The 15042-nt window shown below is 31.8% G+C and overlaps 1 protein-coding gene across 1 annotated transcript in view; it reads right to left on the bottom strand.

The window, feature by feature from the left end:
* LOC134690221 (GRAM domain-containing protein 4-like) overlaps window positions 1-13418 on the bottom strand; it is a 30046-nt gene extending 16628 nt beyond the window's left edge. Inside the window, exons 1-10 of the mRNA XM_063550200.1 lie at window positions 13226-13418; window positions 10186-10302; window positions 8828-8930; window positions 8323-8411; window positions 7712-7886; window positions 7099-7124; window positions 6797-6888; window positions 5601-5692; window positions 5033-5081; window positions 1885-1956 (exon numbers count right to left, since the gene is read on the bottom strand). Coding sequence (XP_063406270.1) covers window positions 1885-1956; window positions 5033-5081; window positions 5601-5692; window positions 6797-6888; window positions 7099-7124; window positions 7712-7886; window positions 8323-8411; window positions 8828-8930; window positions 10186-10276 — 789 coding nt within the window. The 5' untranslated portion in view covers window positions 10277-10302; window positions 13226-13418. The remainder of the gene's footprint in view (window positions 1-1884; window positions 1957-5032; window positions 5082-5600; window positions 5693-6796; window positions 6889-7098; window positions 7125-7711; window positions 7887-8322; window positions 8412-8827; window positions 8931-10185; window positions 10303-13225) is intronic.
* Window positions 13419-15042: the final 1624 nt, after the last annotated feature.

Below are 15042 nucleotides of genomic sequence, written 5' to 3'. Positions count from 1 at the left end.
AGAGGACAAGGGCAAAATTTCAGGATTAATGTCTGTTGGAGGCAAGTATATAAAATGTCAGGACTTAGCAAAGTAAATCAAAGGACTATAAGCTATAAAAAATCAAAGCCTGAAAGGCTGTAAAAGCAATTGCTGCCATGTTTATGTTTTGGGGACTTTTTTTCATCCACATATATTTAAGAATTAAACATGACAGGAGTGTTGTCTAGTGAGAATTAAGAAGGTTTTAACTTTATATCAATTAAAGACTTTAGCGGAAAGTCATTTTTAATATGTTTTATATTTCACAAGGAGACAACACGTTTACCAGGCTAAAGTTGGGGTCAAATATGCATGTGCTGAAACATATAAACTCCAAGAGAAATTATTATGGATTATCCCCTAGTAGTGTTTGTAACTGGGCAATAATTTCCTTTATTGATTTAATTTTCATAATTAATTTAAATTTAACGCTTCAGTTAAAACATTTCGACTTTCCAGACGCAAATGTTGAAAAACGGGAAAGAAACAAAATATTTTACAAGACATAAACATGTAAAAAATAAATATATATTTCAGCTGACTAAAAATATTTTCATAATGTTACTTTGTCATCATTTCTTAAAAACTAAGTCCCAAACATTATTGCTCAGTTGATATGTGTCATCCTCATGCGGTACGAGATAACTAATAATTCTCATGCAATCCCGAAAAGAGGGGCCATCACAGACAAACATGACATTAAATCGTCATTATACGAACAAGAACACACAGCTCTAAGTTGCTTTGATATTTATCCAATTTTCAGGAAACATTGTGAAAATGATCTTCAATATTTCGAAAACATGTGAAATAAAATTGCAAACACGGTGGACCGTCGAGGGTCAACAAACGTAGTAGACTCGTCCATGGGAAAGACGAGGATAATGGTTTCATCATTTGTCATGCATACCCAGTTTTGAATATGATATCCAAAAAGGATGTACTTTTTTTAATCTATGAAACTTGAAAATTCCAAATTGTAAATATCTCTTCATCTGGACTTGGCATCTATCACGTTTGGACGGGTCCATTTCATTAGTAAGGTGATCGATAAATCTTACGGAGTTATGACAAAAAAGGAAAACAAACTTATTGTTATGTGTTTCAACAAGGGTTTCGTTCCTCCAAATTATTTGCGCAAACAAATCAACAAAATAGGTCAGTTAACTTTGTCTATTTTTAGATTACAGGTAATCATTTGACACTACGTATAACCTGATAACCTGTGTAGTGATTTTGATTTTACGATAAATTTATGAATGAACGACAATTTTATGAATGAACAAGAGCACCTGACCTCTCTCTTAAAAAAAAACCAATTAAACATATAAAACCGTATATTATAAAAGATAATTCAGTCAAATTTTCAATACTAAATCAACAACTGAAATGATTCCATATTTTGTTGAAACATCATACGAACGGAAAACGGAATCGCAGGTATAAAAATGCATTTTTTTCACTCGGACGTCTATGTTTTTTGGATAGTCAAACGGTTGTCCCCCTAAATACAAAAATACATCTACAAGAACGTATGCTGAACTTTCTTAAATCCACTAACGTTTTTCAAAAGTTTCAAGCTATGTATTGCATTAGAAAACATACATAGGTGTTTAAGAATGACAGACCAGGAGCCTGTTTAACAAAATACTATGGCTTGATCTGGGCGGAGTCTCTGATCTGGGTCACAAAGATGGCCATACGCGACGGCATGAAGGCAATTGCTTTAAAAAACCACATCAAAATTAAAGAATGACCATAGTATGGGTTGCAATTGACATTTAAAATTGACCTTTTGGCAGTACAGATAAGATCAGATAATGTTCCTACAAATCTTATGGTTTTTAACTTTATATCAAATACCTGAACTTTTCTTGCCACTTGTATCACCAGGCTAAATTTATCTGTAATTCCAGAACTGCTATCTTCTTTAGGCTAAAAATAGTACATGTGTTTTACAGTTTGTCCTACACTATTACTTATCTACTGTATAATAACAATATCATATTTTCTTTTTAAGATAATGTCACTTTTTTTATTGACACATGAATAGATTTCTGTATTCAATGATGAAAAAAACAAACATTATAGGTTAGAAAATATCTATCATAAAAGTAAAAGAAGCTAAAATTAATTTTAAGAAAGTTTGAAATATAGTTAGGTACTAGAACACACCCGTGATATCGCGGGTCCGTGACTGAATAAAGGTATATAACTATGCGCAAGACTTATTTTAGTATTGCAATTGTCATCTGATAAAGTCATGCCGATTATAAGATAGTAATCACAGTTTTCTCTGCTTTCAAATCTTTCTGTTTGAACCCGTCTAACTGGAACTTATCAATTATTGGTAATATTAATTATTTGGAAAACAAAAGGTCCTGGGATGGAGTATTTTTTTAATCAACAGCATTGTCCTATATTAGTTATGAATAAAGTTGAATTCTTTGATTCGCTGTTTTACGTCATGCACGCTAACAAATTGAAAACTGTACCTATACGCCTTATTTATAGCTCACCTGGCCCGAAGGGCCAAGTGAGCTTATGCCATCACTTTGCGTCCGTCGTCGTCCGTCGTCTGTCGTTGTATGTCGTCGTCCGTCGTTGTCTGTCGTCGTAAACTTTTTCAAGAATCTTCTCCTCTGAAACTACTGGGCCAAATACTTCCAAAATTTAACTGAATGTTCCTTAGGGTATCTAGTTTATAAATTGTAACCGAACTTTTGATCTATCAACAAACATGGTCGCCATTGCTAAAAATAGAACATAGGGGTCAAATGCAGTTTTTGGCTTATAACTCAAAAACCAAAGCATTTAGAGCAAATCTGACATGGGGTAATATAGTTTATCAGGTCAAGATCTATCTGCCCTGAAATTTTCAGATGAATCAGACAACCCGTTGTTGGGTTGCTGCCCCTGAATTGGTAATTTTAAGGAAATTTTGCTGTTTTTGGTTATTATCTTGAATATTATTATAGATAGAGATAAACTGTGAACAGCAATAATGTTCAGCAAAGTAAGATTTACTAATAAATCAACATGACGGAAATGGTCAGTTGACCCCTTTAGGAGTTATTGCCCAGTATAGTCAATTTTTAACCATTTTTCGTAAATCTTAGTAATCTTTTACAAAAATCTTCTCCTCTGAAACTACTAGGCCAAATACTTCTAAACTTTAACTGAATGTTCCTTAGGGTATCTAGTTTGTAAATTGTATCCGAAGTTTTGATCTAGCAACAAATATGATCGCCATTGCTAAAAATAGAACATAGGGGTCAAATGCAGTTTTTGGCTTATAACTCAAAAACCAAAGCATTTAGAGCAAATCTGACATGGGGTAATACAGTTTATCAGGTCAAGATCTATCTGCCCTGAAATTTTCAGATGAATTAGACTACCCGTTGTTGGGTTGCTGCCCCTGAATTGGTAATTTTAAGGAAATTTTGCTGTTTTTTTTTATTATCTTGAATATTATTATAGATAGAGATAAACTGTAACAGCAATAATGTTCAGCAAAGTAAGATCTACAAATAAGTCAATTCGACCAAAATTGTCAATTGACCCCGTAAGGAGTTATTGCCCTTTAAAGACTTTTTTCACAATTTGTTCATCATGTTGACTTGCTTTAAAAAATCTTCTCCTTTGAAACTGCTGTATCAATTTCAGCCAAACTTAGGCTAAATGAGTTTCAGAGTATCTAGTATAAATTTTATATTTTATTTCCTTGTATGTCAAGAAACAGCTCCTATGGCCAAAATAGAACATAGGAGAAAATAATTTATTTTTTTTGGCTTTTGAAGAAAATAGGACGATCAAAAGAACATTTAAATAAATTGAAAAGCCAAAATAATCATTGATGAGAGATTTAACCAAAAGAATTCAGGTGAGCGATTCAGGCTCTTGAGAGCCTCTTGTTAGTATTCGTATTGTTATCTTATAAAGTCTTACTGATTAAAATACTACAATAGTTAACAATTTGACAATTTAGTAGTGTCAACCCTGTGATTATGACCCATGTATATAGCATAATTTTATCCTGATTACACCGTTTGGTGGTGCGCTTGTCAAATGCAGAATGTACAGATAAGGTCATAGGTAACAGATGAATATACTATTGGTATCGGTATAGGACTCGACCCGGAACTTCTTCATTATTGGCAATATTAATTACGTGGAAAACAAAAGGGCTTGGAGTGGTGTAATTTTTAATCTACACCTTTGTACTATATTAGTTATATATAAAGTTGAATTCTTTAATTCGTCGTTTTTACGTGATGACGGCTGACAAATTGGACCTCGTAATTTTAGTATTATAGATGCATTTCTTTTTGTAAGAGGAACACTGAAATATAAACCTGCTTAGCCTTAATAAGTCATAAATAACATTGCTTTGTGTGTATCCTTATCTCGTTTATTAGGTTTGTTTCTTGAAAATTAGCCTAGTAAGCTCTCTTAAATATGAACCAGATAAGTGAGTTTTTTATTTAATTTAAGAATGTTTAAAATGGTGGAAAAGATTCAACAAAAAGAAGAAAAATCAATATGTATTCATTTCAATTAAGCATGCAAATCTTCTACTCATTTGGTGTATAGTTGTCTTTAATATTGGAAATCAAAACACTTCTTCATTTTTCAAAGACACACTTTCTAATAATTATCTTCCAAAATAGTGAAACAATGTTTCCCTTAATGGCACATACTGTTTCAGTCATTAAAAAAAATGGAAAAGACAGAAACTGTTCAGTTTCTAATAATGGAATAATGAGTAAATCATTATTTTCTTCAAAATATGAAAAATATATATAACCAAGTCACTGACTCCTGAACTTCTTAGTTTATTTATTTAAGTTTGTAAGTAAATGGTCCATTTTACACAACAATTCAGGAAAGAAAATTTCATTCCATTATAAACCTATTTAAATTTTATGTATCAAACTACAACACTAATGTAATAAATGGACTTTACTATAATCCAATATATGACTTAAACAGTATTTCTACCAAGCTGTACCTTTTGTTCTTCTAGTGCCTGGAAAAAATTGAACTTGATTTGGAATCCCCTAAAAATATAATGCAAAAAATATTGTTCAGCAGAATTATTCAATGTATAATATCTGAATATACATAAATACACATTAGTTACAGGCAGAATTCATAAAAACATTTCCCATTTGTTTGCATGTTCTAACACAGGCACTTGTTTCTATCCATTGGAAGAACCACTATCAACGTATATTTTAGTGGTTCTTCCAATGGATAGAAACAAGTGCCTGTGTGTTCTAAGTATAATATAACTTTGTTTATTTGTGGTTGACAAGCAGGACAAGGATAAACCAGTAATAAAAGTGTATAAAACACAGCCATATATTTGTAGATAGATGGTATGGAACTTTAACAAAATATCAACTACTTTTAGGATAATCTTAAAACATGTCCTTCTAAATTTAGCCTTTTAATTTGAAGTTTATTTCAAGAGGAGAAAAGTTCTACAAATGTACCTTTATTCTTTTTTACACATATGTTTGATTCAAATTTATGACAATTCAAAAACTAAATAATAACCACATAAAAGTACTTACAAATGATTTAAATAACTAACCATCATTCTCACAACCAAACAAAACAATATCACAGATACAAAACAACCATGCCATATAGCAATCAAATAAATCTGAAATCAAAATAAACATTGTGTACAATATGGAAATTAGTATGGCGTTCATTATCACTGGACTAGTATATATTTGTTTAGGGGCCAGCTGAAGGACGCCTCCGGGTGTGGGAATTTCTCGCTACATTGAAGACCTGTTGGTGACCTTCTGCTGTTGTTTTTTATTTGGTCGGGTTGTTGTCTCTTTGACACATTCCCCATTTCCATTCTCGATTTTATTACATATTATTTTGAAGGAACTAAGTATTATGATGAAATTTCTTATGTTGAAAGTTGCTATCTCTTGTGGTAAAGTATTGATGATAAAAGTTCAAGCTGGTAAAATCAGTATAATTCAAGCCCAATGAACAAGTGAAACTGCGATCAAGCTTCTGCTCACTGATGATAACCCTGCCCAAATACTTTACGGTAAACAGGAAGTTGTTGAGTGATGAATCTATGCGTTACACAGTAGAGAAGACATATATATTATAAGTTATATGGTTCACTACTGACCCCATACAGATCCATAGAGGGTTAGTAAAATCCATAGGGGGTGAGGCTGGAGGCGGAGTCCCCTATGAATTTTATTCACCCTCTATGGATCCGTAGTAGGTCAGTAGTTAACCGTATAATCAATTTATCGGACACTGGACTTTTTCTGCTGCGTTTTTAAAAAAAATAAACAATGAAACACAACAACATTAATAAATGACATCGCCATTAATGCGTCATGAACCCCATATGAAACTTATTAACCCCATACGGTCTCATAGGGGGTCACCACGTGACGGCGTTTAACCAATCACAATGCGATAATTCATCTGTGGTCCGATAAATATATATAATAAAATGTGGCTAAATTTTTCAACATGGATGTCATGTGTAAAATGATGCAATTGTTTGTTAAACAGGAAGTTGTTGAATGTTGAATCTGAAAAGGCATCACAAGGTATAGCTGACAGTTTAGTTCTTGACAAAGATGCGACAAAAAATATTCATAGGACGGACAGACGGACTGAATGATGGATGGACAGACAGACAGAGGAAAAACAGTATACCCAACTTTTTAAAGCCAGGGTATAATTATTTCTTAAATAGAAGGAGGAATTCTGTTATACAAACCATGAACATTAGTAAAGTATAAGATGGAGTCTTCCAAGCTAGTAGCTGCTGTATTCCTTTGATTGTATCTATATAAGGTTTTAAATCAGAACCTACAATGAGGATAGTGTACTGAATAAATGAAAGCATAATTTTAAAAAACGTAATCAATATTTATGAATTATACAGTTAAAAAAAAATTCCTTTGTATTTTAATTCGTTAAACATGAACATTTTTTTAAATCCCACAAACAGCACATAGTTATAGACATTTTGTACACAGCATATTGTATCAAATATAAAAAATATTTAAGCCAACTTACTAAATCTGTTGATATTAGCTTTTAATCTACAATGGAAAAAAATAGCAACCTATACAACATACATAACTCATAGATTTCAGTAATTTAAAGATTAAGCAATATAAATGTATGATATTGATCAGGTACTCTCAACAGGAATACACTGGGAGAAAAAAAGAAAATTTAAACCTTTGATTCACACAGTGTTTTTGTGTATTTACTTGATTAGTCTATTCTTTATTGATATACAAGATATCATAATTGGTAAACTACAAAATTCATAATTTGGTATAATTAAAAGTGTAAAATTTAAATATTCTTTTAATCAAAGATTAAAGGACTGACTGGATAGATAGTACCCTTGTCAGTTAATTGACAGTTGAACCACAAGTTAAATTAATGATACTGATTTTTCTTGTACAAAAAAATCGTTTTTTATTAGCAGAAGAGACATTTTTTTCACAGAATTTGTGTATGAATAAACACTAAGTTTACTCAAGATAAGCTACAATAACTTTATCAACTTTAAAACAATTGTCAAGTCTGTGATTAGAAATTTTGAAATTAAACTGTTTTAACAAAATAGATATTGGAGATGATAAGAAGCACTGGTAAATAATTATCTAAACCTAACTGTTTAACAGTGAGAGGTTCTCCATCTTCATTCTCATTCTGTTCTTCAGGTTCCTCTGTAAAATCATCCATAAAGTTATATACAGAATTCACTATTCTCCTCCACAATAAGTCAAACTTTTTATTTCTTCCAACTCTTTTCTTTGTTGACTTCGGTGGTGGAGAGGATTTCTCATCTGAAAAGAAAAAAGTCAGAAGACTTTCAGAATAAATTTGATAAACTGAAATGTAGCTGAGACTAATCTCTGGTTCAAAATTTCTCAACTCAATTTTTGTATCTATACTTCTAAAGGAAGAGAACGATTTCATTGAGATGCAACCATCTGAAACCATACAAAATTGGACATATTTGTGATATATGATGTAAAGATGTAGTGTTTTGTACTTCCTAAATTTGAAGACCGTTATCAATCTGTGTCTTACCCGTATATGCTTTTGCTGCGAAATTTAAAAACTCTTTGTTTCAACATTTGCTCAATTGTACCAAAATTTCACAGGCAACTTCTTGTTGAGTTTTAAATAAATGTGCACCCCATTTAAAAAGCTCTGACATACAATATTATTCTCTTCTGACTCCCTCCCTTTTTTATCGTACTTTTTTTCATTACTAACCTGAACTACTGGATTTGATAGATACATCAACCCATCCCTGAGCACTATCAAAGCTCTGAATATGTTTGATATCATCTTTCTCATGTTTTCTGCGATTACAAAAAAATATATTCATATTAAAATGCAGGTATTTTCACATTTATTTGAAGTGAAAATCAAGTTTCATAATTGATCAGCTGTTAACATGGTAAAGATGGCCTTATACACTTAAGATGTTCTCTTAACTTGTTTTTGACATTTTATAAGGTATTCTAAATCCTCTTTTTTTATCATGAAGAGTCTTTACAAATTTTGTCTGCTAACCCCTTCTTTTCTTTATATAATTTCATTACATGTATATAGTATATACACAGGCACTTGTTTCTGTCAATGTGTGGTCTACTATTTTCATCTATGAGAAAAATCACTGATTTACATAGACATACTAGAATGATGATTTCAAGAGGAGGCCCTGGTAACAAGTTAACTACAGAAAATATTTTTCTCTATAACAGATTTTACTCACTTGAATTTCTCTTCTAACTTTTTGTATCTGTTTCTTTCAATCTCAATCTCTGCTCTTAATCTATCCAATGATTCTTTGTCTTTATAACCATTGAGTTCACTTACTGAATAGTAAATCATATAGTAAATACCTATCCGCCATCTGATTTATACCCCAAGAAAGTTATGGTTACTTGTGTGTGTATTCATATGAATTATAACTCATGCAATTATAGTTAAATGTTGTCCATATAAATAAAATAAAAGAGTTCCAATGTCCCCTGTTTTGCACATATTTTTTATATTTTCAAGGGGCATAAATCTTTATAAAAATTTGACAGTACACACTTATAGAGCTTACCCCAGTTATTGCGAACACCAACCTAGAGTAACAAGGACATTTTTTCATAAATTCAATTTTTCCAAGAGGCATAACTCTTTAATAAAATGTTGATATTCCAACATTACAAAACTGATATTTACTTATAGTATAAGTTTTATAAAAATCTGGCAGAACACTTACAAGAGACTATTTTCCATAAATTTGATATTTTCAAGGGGAGTAGTTTTTGAAAAAAAATGGTCAATTGACCACCATAATTAAACTTGTCTTGTGATATTACAGATATTAACCTACAGTATAAGTGGCAAGAATTTTACCCTAACAAGACTGGACAGACAGATGGACATCTTGTATGCCATGTCCCTGCAATGCATTATGCAGGGGACAATTATGCACTCATAGAGTTATGAATAACTATTGAATTTATGTTTATGTAATATGTATTATATGTATTATTGATGTAATTCAAATGTATACCTATAGTTTATACAGACTAGACTTTGGTAATAAAGATATATATTGTCAGTATGAATTGCATCTGATGGATAACTGTTGTCCCTCATAGATTTTATAGATAACTATTGTCCATATGAATTGTCATTAAACGTATTGGGCTGCATAGAAGGTAAGGTATTGTCTTAGAAATACAGGCAAATCATAATACAATTCATGTACATGTATGCACATCCATTGATATGTTAAGTTCCAAAGTACACTGCTTCTTCTTTCTTTCATTTCTAATCTTTCGGTGATATAATATTTTTTTTAAAGCCCATGTACATAAATGATGTAGTTTTAAAATTTTGAGCAGCTTAAAGAAAATTATATAACATCTATTACTTGCAATGCAGAGAACATATCAATACATTTCTTTGCAGGTTTTTAATCATTGGTTGCCATAAAATAAATATAAGAAACATTCTTAATCTAAATAATCCCTTTTTTCTATGTACAAATGTATGAGCAAAAAATCTCGGATAGATATAGTGATGAAAATTGGTCTAAAAAACAAGTAACCAATCTACCACCTAACTTACCAAGGCTTTGATTTTCTATGGTAACTGTAACAAGTTGTTCTTCTAAATGTTTCAGGTGCTCTTCATATACTTCATAGCTGCTAGCATCCATTTTCTGATTTTTTTTTATACTGGTAGCTGTAGTGAAAGAATAGAGCCGAATGTTAACTAACTTTGACATAAATATATATGTTGAAGGCCGTACTTTTACCTATAATGGTTTAATTTTTAAATTGTTATTTGGATGGAGAGTTGTCTCATTGGCACTCACACCACATCTTCCTATATCTATATATATAATATATACAAAAATCTCCAAACAGAGCTTTTAAATAATTAATGTAACGGTACCCAAATTTCAAGAGTACCCAAATTGCACCTATTTAGCAAAATCTTACAAGATTTCATAGAGACTAAACAATTTGTGTTTTTATGATTTGATACTATGAAAGTCTTTCAACATAGGTTAAAATATTTAGTTATACACAAAGCTTTCACAGTATTTATCAAAAGATGGAGTGTTTACTGAAAAAAGCAAAATTTACCGAAACATCGCCATGCGACGTCATCAAAACGTCATCTTAATAAAATTAGCAAATACAATATATTCCAGTATCCATTTCTCAGAAAAATGAAGAGTAAGCATGGACAAATATCCAATTGTTCAAAATATTTGAAAAAAAATAAACAAAAGCTCTGTTATTAGACTTTTGACGATGCGAATTTAAGCATGGATGCAATTTGGGCACTCCACATAACAGAATCATTGATGGTTTGGAGGTAAGTTAAGACTATTTCTTCTATGATTCCATATGGATTGAAAATCAAATTGGTGTATCAATATAAAAAAGAAGGATACGGCTACAAAATAAACACAAAATGATTTTTTTTGTCTTGATCATAAACAAGAGGCTCTCAAGAGCCTGAATCGCTCACCTGAATTTTTTTGGTTTAATCTCTCATCAATGATTATTTTGGCTTTTCAATTTATTTAAATGTTCTTTAAATCGTCCTATTCTCTTCAAAAGCCAAAAAAAAAATCATTTTCTCCTATGTTCTATTTTAGCCATAAGAGCTATGTTTCTTGACATACAAGGAAATGAAATATAAAATTTATACTAGATACTCTGAAACTCTGAAACTCATCTACCTAAGTTTGGCTGAAATTGATACAGCAGTTTCAAAGGAGAAGATTTTTTAAAGTAAGTCAACATGATGAACAAATTGTGAAAAAAAGTCTTTAAAGGGCAATAACTCCTTAAGAGGTCAATTGAAAATTTTGGTCAAATTGACTTATTTGTAGATCTCACTTTGCTGATCATTTTTGCTGTTTACAGTTTATCTTTATCTATAATAATATTCAAGATAATGACCAAAAACTGCAAAATTTCCTTTAAATTACCAATTAAGTGGCAGCAACCCAACAATGGTTTGTTTGATTCATCTGAAAATTTCAGGGCTGATAGATCTTGACCTAATGAACATATTAACCCCATGTCAGATTAGCTCTAAATGCTTTCGTTTTTGAGATATAAGCCAAAAACTGCATTTGACCCCTATGTTCTATTTTAAGTAACGGCAGCCATGTTTTTTGACGGATCAAAAATCTAAGCACACATTTTGTGCAGGATAATCTAAGGAACAATCATGCTAAGTTTCATCCAAATCCATTCAGTAGTTTCAGAGGAGAAGATTTTTTAAAGTTAGGAAATATGATGAACAAATTGTGAAAAATTGCCATTAAAGGACAATAACCCCTTAAGGGGTCAATTGACAATTTTGGTCATATTAACTTATTTGTAGATCGTACTTTGCTGATCATTTTTGCTGTTTACAGTTTATCTTTATCTATAATAATATTCAAGATAATGACCAAAAACTGCAAAATTTCCTTAAAATTACCAATTAAGTGGCAGCAACCCAACAATGGTTTGTTTGATTCATCTGAAAATTTCAGGGCTGATAGATCTTGACCTAAGGAACATTTTAACCATGTCAGATTTCCTCTAAATGCTTTCGTTTTTGAGATATAAGCCAAAAACTGCATTTGACCCCTATGTTCTATTTTAAGTAACGGCGGCCATGTTTTTTGACGGATCAAAAATCGAAGCGCACACTTTGTGCAGGATACTCTAAGGAACAATCATGTTAAGTTTCATTCAAATCCATTCAGTAGTTTCAGAGGAGAAGATGTTTGAAAAATTGTTAACGACGACAGACGACAACGACGGACGCCAAGTGATAAGAAAAGCTCACATGGCCTTTTAGGCCAGGTGAGCTAAAAAAGGAAGTTGAGAAAACTGTCAAAATAGGTGCAATTTCAGTTCGTCACGTTACGTCTTGTATTTTTTTGTTGATCAATATTAAAAATATGGAAATTACCAGTTACACAAATAGTCAAGTAAAATGTTCTTCAAAAAATGTGCCTGCCAAAAAACATTCCATCACTTAAAGAATGGTGTCTGATAGATTCACTCTGATTTTTTAAATCCAAAGGGTAAAAACTTTTATCATGTTAAATAAGTTTGTCTAGTCGTTTTGTTGGACAGCCTAACCAGAGCACATCACCTTTTAGTCCGAGATTACTCTGAAGTCCAGTTACTCTGTTTTGCCAGACAAGTCCCACGGCCCCACCTTGTCTGGCAAAACAGCTTTGGACGTCAGAGTAATCTCGGACTAATCACCTTTATACATATCAAATTGGGCCATATGGTATGTAAGATAATTTGTCAACTATACTTCTTAAACTTGATTGCATACAATTGCAATGTCACATCCTTTAACATTGCTACATACTGCCTTCAACAACAAGTTCAGCATTTATTTATAAAATCATTTTACCCTTTTTGGAAATGACATTTTACAAGTTTGTTGTTGCCATTTTTTTTATGAGAAATAAGGTCGATGCTTTTATGTCTCAATAATGATCAAAAGAAGACATGGATTATCTACGTATACATGTCCATGTATATTCAATGACGAAAAATTCAATTTATAGTTTAAAAATAAATTTCATTGTTTACATTTTTCATGTGACCTGCTGATTGGCAATCAAACTTACTTTTTAGAGCACTGTCAGACCAGAGTGCAGAATAAAATGAAATATATAACTTTCTGATTGTAACTCAAATTCGATAGAAAGGCATTCAGGTTGTAAAAAATGGTATTTTCCTTCTTAATATATACATTGTCAGGAGCATGTGATTTTTGTTTACAAAATACTGTCGACTGGTACTTATATAATTTGTTTCTCCTCTGATATCTCATCAAAAATACTGAAATGTATTGGTAACCAGATTAGGGTGAGCTTAAAAAACGGTGCAATATCGGTTATGAATCCGGAAAATTAACACGTAAACTTGCACACCAATATATAAACAGCAAGAGTGCACACGCTGAAACGTCTCGCCTTCTTTACTTACCACTGATATTGTCTTGACATCCTTAATTTGAAAGCTTTACTACAACTATTAAATAAACTTACCATGATAAAAAAAAATGAGGTCAATGTCATATAAATCAAACGAGAAATACATGTACACCATACAATCATTCAAGGCACTAAATATAGTTGATATAAAGCTTATAGTTTCTAAGATATAGACTTAACTAAGAAAATAAAACATTTACCAATTAACCATGAAAATGAGGTTAAGGTCAGATGAATAATGCCAAGCAGACATGAACAGCTTTGAAGCCTTTTTACAGCAAATATAGTGTTGCCCTATTGCTAATAGTTTGAGAAAAACATACCAAAACACCTAAACTTAACACTGAGCAAAATGATGAACCATGAAAAAGGCCTCAAAGTCAAATAAAACCTGCGAGACTGCCATATAAAAAAGAAAATGTGGTATGATTGCCAATGAGACAATGTCCACAAGAGACCAAAATGACACAGACATTAACAACTATAGGTCACCGTACGGCCTTCAACAATGAGCAAAGTCATACCGCATAGTCAGCTATAAAAGACCCCGATATGAAAATGTAAAACAATTCAAACGAGAAAACTAACGGCCTTATTTGTAAAAAAAATTAACGAAAAACAAATATGTTACACAAAAACAAACGACAACCACTGAATTACAGGCTCCTGACTTGGGACAGGCGCTAATACATAAATAATATGGCGGGGTTAAACATGTTGCCATGTACATCATAAAATATTTCAATACACCAAATAAAGTTGACCTATTGCATATAGTATTAGAAAAAAAAACCACTCAAAAACTAAACTTTGACCATTGTACGATGAAAATGAGGTCAAGGTCATATGACAACTGCTGGTTGGACATGAACACCTTACAATCGTTCCATACATCAAATACACTAGACCAATTGCTTATAGTATCTGAGATATGGACTTGACAACTTGTTCACTGATACATGAAATGAGGTCATGGTCAAGTGAACACTGTCTGACGGGTATAAGGACCTTGCAAGGTACGCACACACCAAATACAGTTATCCTAATACTCATAATAAGAGAGAAATTAACATTAAAAACATATTAACTTTTTTTTCAAGTATGCGATGAACCAGGAAAATGAGGTCAAGGACAATTGACATGTCACGTGACAGTGGGAAATTTTGTAACATAAGGCATCAATATACAAAGTTTGAAGCATCCAGGTTTTCAACCTACTAAAATGATAAAGCTTTTTTAAGAAGTTAGCTAACGCCGGATCACTATCTCTATGTCGAGCTTTCTGCACCAAAAATCGCAGGCTCGACAAAAATCATGTTCTCAACAAAGAGTTGTACTATTCAAATCAGTACAAATCCATCGGATTTAGGATAAGCACTTCATAAACTGTTTGAAAAAGCATGACCTTATACGATCTAATACAACACCAAAATGCAAGTACAAAAATA

This window comes from Mytilus trossulus, chromosome 1 (assembly GCF_036588685.1).
Source record: "Mytilus trossulus isolate FHL-02 chromosome 1, PNRI_Mtr1.1.1.hap1, whole genome shotgun sequence".
Taxonomy (NCBI): domain Eukaryota; kingdom Metazoa; phylum Mollusca; class Bivalvia; order Mytilida; family Mytilidae; genus Mytilus; species Mytilus trossulus.
This window is presented reverse-complemented; position numbering and strand designations above follow the sequence as displayed.